General features: G+C 51.5%; 4 protein-coding genes across 4 annotated transcripts; all 4 read right to left on the minus strand.

The window, feature by feature from the left end:
* Window positions 1–914: 914 nt before the first annotated feature.
* Window positions 915–2,470, minus strand: A1O7_05181 (uncharacterized protein; the record flags this gene model as incomplete). The annotated part of the gene is made up of 6 exons (XM_007759191.1): window positions 915–1,072; window positions 1,131–1,224; window positions 1,275–1,528; window positions 1,590–1,951; window positions 2,001–2,257; window positions 2,309–2,470. The coding sequence occupies 6 exons, from the start codon at window positions 2,468–2,470 to the stop codon at window positions 915–917; spliced, it is 1,287 nt and encodes a 428-aa protein (XP_007757381.1).
* A 913-nt stretch (window positions 2,471–3,383) lies between these two features.
* Window positions 3,384–4,592, minus strand: A1O7_05182 (uncharacterized protein). Its single transcript, XM_007759192.1, has one exon. The coding sequence runs from the start codon at window positions 3,823–3,825 to the stop codon at window positions 3,394–3,396; it is 432 nt and encodes a 143-aa protein (XP_007757382.1). The 5' UTR covers window positions 3,826–4,592; the 3' UTR covers window positions 3,384–3,393.
* Window positions 4,593–5,745: 1,153 nt separating this feature from the next.
* A1O7_05183 (uncharacterized protein) lies at window positions 5,746–6,840 on the minus strand (the record flags this gene model as incomplete). Its single annotated transcript, XM_007759193.1, has 1 exon — window positions 5,746–6,840. The coding sequence occupies one exon, from the start codon at window positions 6,838–6,840 to the stop codon at window positions 5,746–5,748; it is 1,095 nt and encodes a 364-aa protein (XP_007757383.1).
* Window positions 6,841–9,702: 2,862 nt separating this feature from the next.
* On the minus strand, window positions 9,703–11,247 carry A1O7_05184 (uncharacterized protein; the record flags this gene model as incomplete). Its single annotated transcript, XM_007759194.1, has 1 exon — window positions 9,703–11,247. One exon carries the CDS (start codon window positions 11,245–11,247, stop codon window positions 9,703–9,705), a length of 1,545 nt encoding a protein of 514 aa, XP_007757384.1.
* Window positions 11,248–12,040: the final 793 nt, after the last annotated feature.

Raw genomic sequence — 12,040 nt, forward strand, 5'->3', positions numbered from 1 at the left:
CTATCTCACTGCTACCCTCTACAGGGCGTACTGTGGAAACCAGCTGACCGATGAGCCGAACTATCTCAGTCATGCCAGCTGCTGCAAATGTATCCCCGACTCCTCCTGGGCTGTGAACTGCCCCCCGGTTTACAGGATCTAGTCTATGTGTGATGTCTCATTCGACGCAAAAGAGGCTTCTGGATCGATCCGTCCATGTCGGCTTGCTTCTTGACGTATGGTATCATTCGATGATAGGCGTTCAAGCGAAGAGCGGTTGCTCATGCTTTCGAGCTCTTGTCATTGAAGCCTCGTGGCCTGCTGAAACCCTTGGAGTCTTGTCTCGCGTTCATTATTGTTTTGCACCTCCACAATGGCTCCATCGGAGGAAGTTATGTTAGCCCCTTTCCATCGTCTTTGGGTCATGGTAGGCCACTCCGAGGACATGATCACTGAGTCCTAGCTCCGTCGTTGTACGCCCTGTTCCTCCACGATACAGCAGCGGCTTGTGGAAGAACCAGTCTGTGCTTGTATGCTCCCGCGGCACAACCTGCGGGGTGATCCGAGTAGCCAGATGGACAGCCCGACCCCTAGCAGCTGGTGCGGCTGCAGGAGCAGAGACAGCCGTGCGTGATCCATTTGCCAATGTTCTTGGACGCTGTGTGCAGGTGAGCTTAAACAGCTGGACGAGAGTGGCTGCGCCCAATTACAGTGAACACTTGCACCTGTCCGATAACAAGTGTTCGATCTCCATAGGCCTTTGACGAGCTCCGGTGACTCTAGTCTGCTATGCTCTGGAGCCCTCTCCCATCGCAAATTATGTGGGGCTCTAGCCTGTCGTATTCAATGCGGAGGAGAGCGCAGTGAGAACACATAGGGCGAACCGAGGTGCTGGCATTGCTCATTTTCTCGACTGCTATTGCGTATCCGTCGAGTTACCTATGCCGCTCTCTCTTGAAGCCCCATTTCTGTCTCCGGAGTTCCAGCATGAAGAGACTGGCAATCAAAAAGACCAGGCCCGTATAGATTTGGGGCCACAAGTAGGGTCGAGGCGAATGAGGCCGCCGAATTTCCAGAGCAATTGCCTCTGAAACTAAATGGCGTAGTCAGCGATCTTCGGCTCATTGTTCTTCAAGTTCAAGCGGACTGACATAGAGCGGGGAATGCAACCGTGATCCACATGAGGTTGAGTGCCGACGGTAGCTCTTTCAGCTCGACGACTTCGGCGCAGAGAGGCGCAATTGTCTGTAGACATATTAGTACAATTTGCGGGTTTCTTCGCCAATTACACGTACACCCCAGTAGACGCCACTCGTGGCTCCAACGACCAGAGCGAAGAAGATGAGCACGCCGTATGAGTGCGTAGGTATCCATATGGCATACGTAAATAAGACATTTGACGCCGTCAACAGGCAAGCCACTGTCATTCGGCCGAAATGATCACTCAGGACACCAATGAACGGTCTCCCAATAGCCGTTCCTACCTGCAGTGCGGTGATGACAATCCCACCTTGGTCCTGGGTGAGTCCAATAGAGGTCGCGAAGGCACCTGAAGAGAGAATCAGCCGCATGTTGCGTACACGATACAATCACGTTCAGGTGTGACCGACCTAAAGAGTATATTGCCACAATATAGCCCAATATGGAGAAAAAGCTATAGGCGATCAGCAACCAGACGCGATACCGTTTCAGTAGATCTGTATCGACAGCCTTGAAGCGGGGACGGATCATCTCGTTGCGGCTCCTGATCAATGTCGTCGCCGTGACTAACACCACGAAGGCAAGGATGCCGGTGATGCGAAGCGACCAGGCCAGTGATATGTTCTGGATCATGGGGGTTGTCGCAGCAGAAAAGATGATTCCTCCCGTGCCACTTCCGGCTGCAGCAATACCTTGAGCTAAACTTCTGTTTCTGTTGAACCATTGAGGTAGGATTGGGGTCGCAGGAAGCCAGGTGAATCCTGTGCCTAGCCTTCACATCATTAGCTTTGCATGGCGCGTTCGTCCGGCGTGTCGCATACCCGACAAGAATACCTTGTGTCAATACCAAATGCCAGAACTCGGTCGCAAAAGACGCGGCGACAAAGCCACCTGCAAACATGATGCAACCACAATACATGGGGAAGTGAATTCCCGTTTTTCGTATACAGACATTGACAATCGGCCCGCTGAGCATAGCACAAGCAAAGTTCACTCCGCCGATGAAAGTATAGTCCAGATCTGAAGCTCCGGAGAAGATGTCGTGATCGATGTAATATGAGAGATATACTCCATAGGACTATGCACCTGTTAGGTCTCGACACGGGCTGCCCATGCCATGAATACACACCGCAATGATGCCCCAGGTGAAGCCATTGATTAAATGCATAGCAATGCAAACAACCCAACCATATCTTGGTTCTTCCAAGGGGTCATAGGCCACAGCAGGCTGACCCGGCGGGAGCGGAACAGGAAGCTCGTCGCCATCCTTGTCCAGCTCGTTCTCACTCATAACAGCACATTAAACCCGGGTTGTGCTGATTCGATAATCCACGACGTCTCAGCAAAACTGTATAAAAATAGCATGCCAGCAACAGAATAGATGGACCAAAATGGGATCTAAGAAGTGTTTCAAATGTTCTGTCAAACGGACCGCACACTTTTATGGCTGGTCAGATGTGGAGTAGACATCAATATCCACACCTCCGAGCACGGCACGGAACAGAATTGCCGTTCAATTATGCCGTTTTGAAATCAGGCTTAACCCCGTCAGCGTGTACCAGGCTCGATGTCCGGTATTTGTTTTGCAAGTTGCTGACGGTTGAGCTTAGAATCCGTACATATATCACATACCTGGCTCTACTAGAGCGCTCGCCTGGAAGGCTTTGAGGTGTGGTGAGGTGCGTGGGCGTTAATAGACCTGGAAGCATAAAGCGTTCTTCTCCGCAGCGAGACCACACCAAGCAATACAACCGAAATGTGGAGGTAGTTAGCGGAATTAGCGAAAATTGGAGAACGATATTGATTCTGGTATGGCTGATTTTCAGGCGAGATGTAGCATTCGTACATCGTACGTCCTCGATACCGGAGGCTTCATCGTGCGGCAGTCCTTCTCTCGGTTCTGGTTGCCTGCCGCCCGACGGTATCCAAGCCAAGCTCAGAAGGACAGTGCTAACAAGCATTCAGCGTGCTTCTCGTTGCACCCAGTGTCAGCCTATCATCTTATTCGCCGGTTAAGACGTTTCTGACACCTGGTATGGCCAATGGTGGGGTTGGCTATTAGTCAAAGCAGAATGTGCTTCGTGCTGTCAAGATTCCATCCCGCCTCAATAGGAGTAGGCATGCCGGCCAAGTATTGAAAATGACCAGGCCAAGTTGGTGATCCACAAACCAATAATCACGAGCAGTATCTTCGCTTGTAGATCGACCAGAACCCTAGTAAGAACCGACAAAGCCTTCGAGGTGCTGCAACTGATCACGACAAAAGTTGTGAATATGAAAGCAGTATCCAAGACCCCCAGCATATACCTGCTGTGGACGGACCTGGATAAGTTGCTGAAAAGTCCTGTACGAAGCACGCCACGAGAGTCGGCGGCGAGCCATAGGTGATATTGCAGAACAAAAGTCTCGAGGGAGCAGCGCCCAAACCAGGCAAAGAGCCGACTGTAATGGTTTGAGAGTCGGCATGTCGAGTTCCGCAGAATGATGAAAGATATGACAGGCAGTGGTGAGACGAAGGGATGCCACTTGTTGTACTGGATCTTGTCCTGGAAAGCATGGCAAAAACATGCATATGCTGGAATGCCAAGTGCGGCAGCCGACACCACCACAGCGGATCTCAGCCGAGGGCAAGGGAATGGAGGCCATGACAGGCTGTGGTGTGGAAGACTCTTTCTTCCTTTCAGCCAGGCAGAGAGGACTGCTGTAACCATGCCGACATATACGATGTACGCATCCAACCCGAATCTGAAGAGAAACTCGCGTCCATCGATTTCCGGGAGGCCAAGACGCATGCCACCAAGACTATTCAACAATGACTCGATCGAGGCTCTGCGTTCAAGGGCCAGTCTGAGGACCACAACAGACAGGGTGATTCTGCGGGTGCAACAGTACACATCTACCCCAGACTCTGGAGTCCGAGGAATCGTGATCCAGACGAGAAGGAACCATATGCTTGTCAGCATTGGAAAGTAGTACAAGTCGTACCGTGTCCCTAGGACAAAAGCAAGAATAATGTTGAGTAGATTGGTTCGTAACAACACACTTGCGCATCGTCGATAGGAAAAGTCGTTCGTGGTGACGAAATATGTAGCGTGTCCAAATCCGCTCATGAAGAGGTAAGAGGAGACCAGCAAACGCACGAACTGGTAGACCCAGAGGATTTTCGACATGCCAAAGTAGTGGTATAAGAGAATCACAATTTGCATCCATCCTTTCCATTCTTCTGTCTGCTGCCTCGACAGACAACAATGGTCTCCTTGGGCTGAGCCCTTGCTCACAATCAAAGCGTTTGGTAGTTGACAGTGGCGACAAGTGAGAATTCCCGCGAGGAATGCGACCGACGTCAGGAGGATAAATGTGGTCAAGTCCACAGTCTTCGAAGCCTTCTCAAAGAGTGCAGTACGGTCGGCCACAAAACAGGTCATCACGGCTGCTGATGTTGTGGCAACCGCAGCCACTACGCGACGCGTTTCAGGAACTGACTGTAGGTTGTTGTCGGATAGACCGCAGAGCTTTTGGCGGAGTAGCCACAGAAACAGATGGAGAAGGATTGCGCATGAGCCTGCCAGAAGAAGAAGCTTTTGGACGGTATTTGGTGGGACATAGCCAGCGCAACAGTAAGCCTGCGTTTGTCCCTGAGCAGCTTCCAGAAGTCCATTGCAGAAATAATTCAGCACAACTTGGGCGCGAGCAGAAGGAGAGCGCAGGTCGTCCTCGCTGAAGGCGAATGAACTACCCATGAACATGGCCGAGTCATTACCGAAAGGATATTCCTGTTTGAATGAAGTGGCGTTCAGGAGTACATAAAGTCCCGAATGTTCCACGTAGCTTGTTGAGTTCCAGGTCGCTTCCGGCTGGTAAGCGATCTGAGCCAGCTCGAATTGGAGTATTGTTGCATTTTCAAAGCCTGCGTGGAGTTGCAGATTCGTATTGGTAAGGTGATTCTGGTCCAGACTTGCAGCGATTGACAAGAACACTTGCTGAGCTTCGACATCGCCATAGATTGACATGCGTCGATAGGTGAGACAGGACCGGATGTCGCTGGCACTGTATGAGCGCAGCATGCAGCCAGGAGGACTATGGGCTTCGGCATGAGTAGGACGAAAGCCGTGGCTCAAAGCCATACATCGATGATCAAGCCATTCGTCTGAACACAATGTTAAAAAACCTGTCAACTTGAGAATTCGGGTGAGTTCTGACCTTGTGGTATTCGTTCTAGGATTAACCATCCTGGTATACAGATGCTGAGACATAGCAGCAGCAGGAGAGGTGTGCGAATTGTGATCATGTCGAGGATCGATCTGTGATGACGATGACGGGTGTTTCGAATTAAGGGAAGTGGGAAGAAAGAGTGAATGCATTTGAGGTGTGGATGAGGTAGGCAAGAGCGGTGACTTGCAAGCGATTGCGCTTTGTCCACAACGGTTGCTATTGCCGCACATATTTGCTGTCGTATTTGCTGTCGTAGTGGTAGTGAGTCCGTACAGGTATGTAGAATATTCAGCTGCTGATGCTTTTCCATTTCTATGGTCGTAGTCTCGTCAACCGATCAACTTCATAAGTCGTCTACCGGATCTCTGGATCTCCCATCCAGTTGGCAGGTTGGAGCCCATCAATTTTCCTCACAACTTCGTCATCAGCTTCCGAGGGCGGCTGGATTTTACCTTGCCTGACCTTTTTGGTCGTCCTCACTTCGGCATGATTCGTATAGTCGCGCGCAAACACCTGGAACCCTCTTACATGAGTGTCTTTCCCATTCTGGTGATTTTCACAGATCTGAACCTGGACCACCATTGCTTTCAACACATCGCCTCCGACACTGTCACCCAGATCAGACTGAAGTGGGTAAAGCGCTGGCTCCGCCTGGTCGTCCAGCAAGTCTGGGTTCCCATAGTAGCGAGTCTCCCGTCCACCTACGCCCTTCAACGGAACATCAATCCATCCTCTGACCCCTTCGATGCTGCTGTGCATTTCTCCTGATTCTGGGTCTGCTGTCTCCGTGACCTCCCAGGTGCCAAACTCCACCAAGCCACCTTCCGACATACCTGCGTAGAACTTCATCTTGGTGGGTGTGTAAGACTCGTCCAACTCAAAGTCCAGGTAGATCCTCATCTTCACGATAGCAACAAGCTTGAAGAAATGCAGTGTTAAAGTGTGCGGCTGTGGTCCGTCGCTCTGCCAAAAGAAACTCGGGCTGGGGTTCCGTAGCTGGGGTAGGGCGCAGCCGGGCTTCGCCGAGGATAAGGTCCATGTCGCTAAGGACGAAATATCTCGGAGCCCTCGTAGTTGTCGAGCATCTTCAATATCGTGGTGAACCGACTCTAGGAACGATTGCTCGTCTTCATTTCCATTCTCAGATGTAGGGGCAAGAGGTTGGGAAGGCTGTGACTGTTCCGGTGCATCATGCTGTGTATTGCCATTTCCAGTGCCTGCGGGAGTCTGCTGATTTCGCGTCTGCTGGCGCTGCGGCGCGTCAGCTTCAGGGACAGTCGTAGCAGCCGGATTGTGTGAAGGAGGCAGTGGCGTAGTGAGAAACGGGGCATGTGGTGGAGTTTCGAGCATAAAAGGAGGGATCTCTGCTGTCAGTGCGTTACGAGTGGGCGTTGCTGTGACTTCATTCTGGCGGGCTTGATGCGCTGCTCGACGAGGCGCTCGAGGCATCCTGTTTCGGCTCCAAGTCAGAAGGCCATTTCATCAACCGCTATCAAGGACCACGAGTGTGCGTGCCATGCCCCGGCAAGCCTGCCAAGGGGATTACTGGACAAGGGAATACGATACTGCTGGGTAGTGGACAAGATACAAACCTTGGTGGATTGAAGTGTGAGGTGAGGGGTTCTTTTGTTTACGCGACGCGTGCCAAGGGTTGGGAAAACTACTCGCAGCTCACCCACTTCAGGGATGAGGGTGATGCCGCCCTATGCTCTCTCCTGGCTCGCGCGAGTCGGGTGAGATCGCACCCGTGACTCACCCTCCGTGGGGGCGAAAGGCCGTGCCGGCTGGTGTCGTGGTAGAGCTTAGCCTAAACGGGAAAGGCGGCTTCTTGGCCCCCTTGCGCGCTGTTGACCGCCTACCACTTTCGGGGCCAGACATCGCAAATTCTGCCACTTCTGAGGCTATAGACAGACCCCCCAATAAGCGTTTAAGATATTGAAGCATCGTCAGAGCTCAGCTGTTCTAGCTCCAGTCCTATTTCTCCAAAAGCTCGTTCAATCTAATGGTCCTCTCCAAAGGCGTCAACTCCTTCACTGTTTCTCCACCGTCGACGCTTGTAACCTCCGAACATCCGCACCATTAGCAGCGGTTGCGAAAACAACATCGACATTTTGGCCAGCTCATGATCTTCCCAATGGCCTCACACTGACAACAACGAACCTACGTTGATTTCGTGTCTTTGCGGGGCCGATTAGGTTCTCTGTATATCCTCTTTTGTTTTTCTTAAGCTTGGAATACAACCTCTAGTTCAAAATAAGATCGGTCATCTTCGGCGAAGATGTATAAATCTTGTTGCGCATTATTCACGCCGATAGATGGCACTGCCGCGTGCAGAGTCTCTCCGTCTGTCTCCTTTCGCTGCTTGGTGCCCTGCGCCTCGATGGCTTCACTACTCTACCTTTTCTAAAGAGTCTACTTCGGATGGAGATACTGATTAGATTTTAGGTCTATTAGGATAAATAGTATTTACTCGCGAAATAGAAGTCACCACATTAATAGGCTAGAGATCTCTATCTTATTCGTAACCACTAGTAAGAAGTCAAGGTAGAAATTAATGTATACGGGTCTAGTAGGATTGTCAGGAATGGCGACCAGAGCTTACTAAGCCTACCAAGAGGACGCCTTCATCTCTCATGCAGCTCGCATGAGAGTCTTACCCTCCTTTCATGCTTTGAGTCCTGTTTGACCTAGAGGTCTAGGGACACCTAATATCATTGAATCCCACCACTATTACTCTCTGCCTATCGCTATAGGCTGTTCCTAACAAGGATCTATTACCCGTACTGAGTTCCATCGAAGGAAGATAGCAAGTGCCGCTGCAAGACGATCAAAGTGACATCTTGAGGCAGGGCGGGATGCGACAGGAACATTTGGTTCTTGAGAACCTAGGTCGTATTTAAAGAGCTTCTCGAGCTCCTCGTTGGGTTCAGTTCTCTGAGTACCCCAGATAACTGTCAAACGATATTCCCGGTTTGATATTGTGGCGAGCGTCAGGCTAAGAAGGGGTACCAGCGTGGTGGATCAGTAGACACGATCTTCTGGTCGACAACAGGAGTTGTCCTGCTAGTACGACGCGGACGGAGAGGGTCACGGTTATCTAAGTAGCTATCGAGGATAGCACGAAAACTGTGACATCGAGTTCGGTCAAGAACGAAGGTTATACACGCTTCAGCAGTATCGCGCTCTCCCGCCTTGTCGATAGGCACCTAACGTCTTCATCTTATGCACGCTAGACAAACGGGAAAAGGCAGGCCTAATAGAGGACAAGAGTATTGAGTAGTTCGTGGTCTCATACCATATGAAACTGGGAGACTTTCTCAAGCCTAGACAGGTACAAGGTGGCCCCAACCAAGAGTGCCTGATTTCCTCGGCGAATACGTTGTTGATCGGTTTTGGTGCCTCGAGCGGCTGTGTGAGTGCTGGGGTCGAGGCCCATGTTAACAGAAGCCGCGTCCATGGTCCCCTTGCTTAGTCCGCTTCTGTAAAGGAAAGCCTCTAAAGCCACTTAGGTGTTCGGCTGTCAAAGAGGTGGAGGAGCATCTGGCACGAGCCTTGCAATCCATCCTCCTCCGCCAAATGTATCAGATCTTCGAACAGCCGAATCTCCTCCCTCGTTCACTTACATTTTGCTCGCCGGCAAAGGCCGCCCCATCCAGCTATGCTTAACTAATAGGTCAGTCAAGTGTACCAGAGATAGTTTATACCCGTCGCTGGAGTTGATAGAACAAGCGGAACGTTGGAGTGGACGCCGGATCGCCTAAACCAGCTATTGAGATGCGTGGGGCGCCGACGTTCAGCGGGAGTCCCCATCGGAAGCTGATTGTCCAGACCGAGATCTGGTGTCCCCGGACAGGTCATTGAGACCCTCATTGCCTATCTGCGTCTTGAGTCTAAAAAATGCCCTGGTTATCAGCTCGGGAATCGCTATCGCCCGGACTGTCTCCGAGCCAGGCTGATGATACTAGGCGAGACTGTGCGTGTGAATTTCGTTGTTTTGATTAAGTCTGAGGCTGGGAATCTCGGTGCATATCTGGATCGTAGGATCGATCAAAGGCTTGTGTCGGCTTTCATTGTTGGGCGAGATTCACTTCAAATGTCTTCTGTCAAATCTAGGCGCAGATAAATGTGGAATTACGAAGATCAAGTTTCATTGGGAGCGAGTTTCTCGAAAGAGATTGAAGTGTTGACTATGTGTAGGCCTGATTCATATCTGAAGATTTCTTCGGCTTACGAGACAGTCAGGTAACAAGATAAATCATCGCATCTCACGTGTATCAGATGGAGATTTTCCCGTAGCAGCGATCGGTGTCTCTAGGCGGAAGCAAGGATTTCCTCAACTCTTTCCTCGGGATTCTCGTGCTTGCCTTGGGTGGACAGTTGGAAAGGTCCACAGTTGGGTCGTATGTAGTTCTCTTCGTGATCTCCAAAGATCCTCGCAACTTCCTCAAGGGGAACTCCGAGAGTATCTGGCAAGAAAAACCATAGAGCAATTCCAAACATTGCGGTGGGGATGATAAAGCACAGATAGAATTTCCAACCGATATTGGTAAAGGCAACTGGCGCCACCTGAGTCCAGAGAATGTTGATGCCTGTTAGGGTTGCAATTGCGATGACCAGGCCCTTGGCGCGAAGATGATTGGGGAACAGCTCGCCCATGTAGGCATACATGGTGCCATCGAGGAAGAATTGAAAGGCTAGAATATAGACGTACATCATGCCTACCGCGGCTCGCAAGGCACTTTTATTCGGATGGGCCAAAGACTCGGGTGAGGTCGCGAACCGAGACACGATGGCCGCCAGGATAATCAAACATGCCGCGCAGCTGCCCATACCGATGGCAAGCAGCTTGGGCCGAGCAACGCGGTCGATGATCAGGAAGGAAAGAAGACCGCCTCCTAGAGAGAGTGTGATCCAGCCAATTTGATAGACAAATTGAGTATTGACGTCGAAGCCAAGGCTGGCATAGATTGTGGGCCCATAGTTGTTAATGACCAGTACTCCAGAAGACTCGACGCCCAGGACAACGGCCATGATCAAAAGCGCCCTCTTTCGATAGGCGGGCTTCCTGATCATCGAGATCCACGAGCTCTCCAGGTGCTTGTCGACCTCGATCGCGGCCGATATTTGCATGAACTCAGCAGTGGCCTCGTTCGCAGTGTGCAGTCGCCGTAAAGTTTTCTCTGCAGCATCGGACTTTCCATTCATCAACAAGAATCGAGGAGACTCGGGCAGCATCCAGAGGGCGACCAGATGCAGGAATGGGGGTCCACATCCCACCACGAAAGGCCCTCGCCAAGCCATATTGTCTGTCGGAGGTAGATGATAGAAGGCGTAGCCAATCCAGGACGCTAAGGCATAGCCAAACAGGATGCCAATGCTGTGGAAGTCGACAAGGATGCCACGAATGTTAGGGGGTGCTGTCTCACTGATCCAGACCGGAATCGCTGCCACCAGCATGAAAACACCTGCCCCAGCCAAGGTGCGGATGGCGATGAACATGCCAATGTGCACACTACCGGCGAGGAGTGCGCTTGCAACGAGGCTGAGCATGGAGGAGATGCCAATGGCCCATTTGCGGCCCCATTTATCGGCGAAGAATGAGATTGTGACAGTACCCAGAACTCCACCAGTGAAGAACAGCCCGTTGGTTGTCGCAATAAGTTCGGTGCCGTTGGGTCGGGTGAGCAGCTCAAAGTAGGTCAAAAAGGATGGCTGAGCCAGAGTCGTGGCGATGATCGAAGCAGAGTATCCGGCACTCACAGATCCCAATGCCATCAACGCCGTTACGATGAGATTGTACGGGCGATATTGTCGCCCCGCCGAGTGCTCGGGCGGATTCCGCTGGCTGAAGGACATGATCGAGAAGGCCTCGTGGCGGACAGGAGAACTAAGGCAGGAACTGAAGAGACGGATTCTCACAAGACGATGACCTGACTGAACGGGCAAACTGCAGCGCCTCCTGCCGTGCATGCTTTATAGGAAGACCGACATGAGAGACCAGAGAAGGTGGGGAGGCATGACCGGCAAAGGTGCACCCTTTCTTTCTCGGCATGAGGTAGCCCCTGGTCCAAGATGCTGCGCATGGCAGGAGCTGTTGCTCCAGGATTTCCCCAGATCTGGCTTGAAGTTTGATCTACTCCGGAGAAGGCTTGGGCTCGCGGCCCATAGAAAGGTCAGGGTCATATTTCACCATTTAGACCATATAGTTGTGTCCACCTACACGAGATTTGAGACCAGAATGGCTTGTTTGGTCCAATCGACGACCTTCGGGTCCGAGCCATTTGTGTTAACCTCTAGCGTTTGACGCACAAGCTGCACACCGAAATTTCCCTCGCATTGATTCCACCGAACGTGGAAGATCCAGACCACCTACGCCGGTCCTGCGAGGGAGAGGGCCGACGCCCCTTCAAGAAGGAGTTCGGCGCAAATCCCTTCCGCCGAGCAACTCAAATATCCGACCTGTAGCATGGCAATATGGGCCGATCGATAAGTTTTTATGGTCATTCGGCATAGATCAAAAGAGACGTGAACTTTTGATGCGCCCATAGAGGATATGCCGGTCTCTACGGAGTACGATGGCCCATGTATTGAAGACAGCGAAGTGCGAACCTGGTAGGAGTTAGAAGGCCTTCAAGGCCTTGACATGAGC

The sequence above is a fragment of the Cladophialophora yegresii genome (genome assembly GCF_000585515.1).
Source record: "Cladophialophora yegresii CBS 114405 chromosome Unknown aczIN-supercont1.3, whole genome shotgun sequence".
Classification (NCBI taxonomy): Eukaryota; Fungi; Ascomycota; class Eurotiomycetes; order Chaetothyriales; family Herpotrichiellaceae; genus Cladophialophora; species Cladophialophora yegresii.

Bases quoted from the DNA above. Each gene is read 5' to 3' on its own strand.
- A1O7_05182 (XM_007759192.1), bottom strand. From the start codon at position 3,825: ATGGCCTCCATTCCCTTGCCCTCGGCTGAGATCCGCTGTGGTGGTGTC.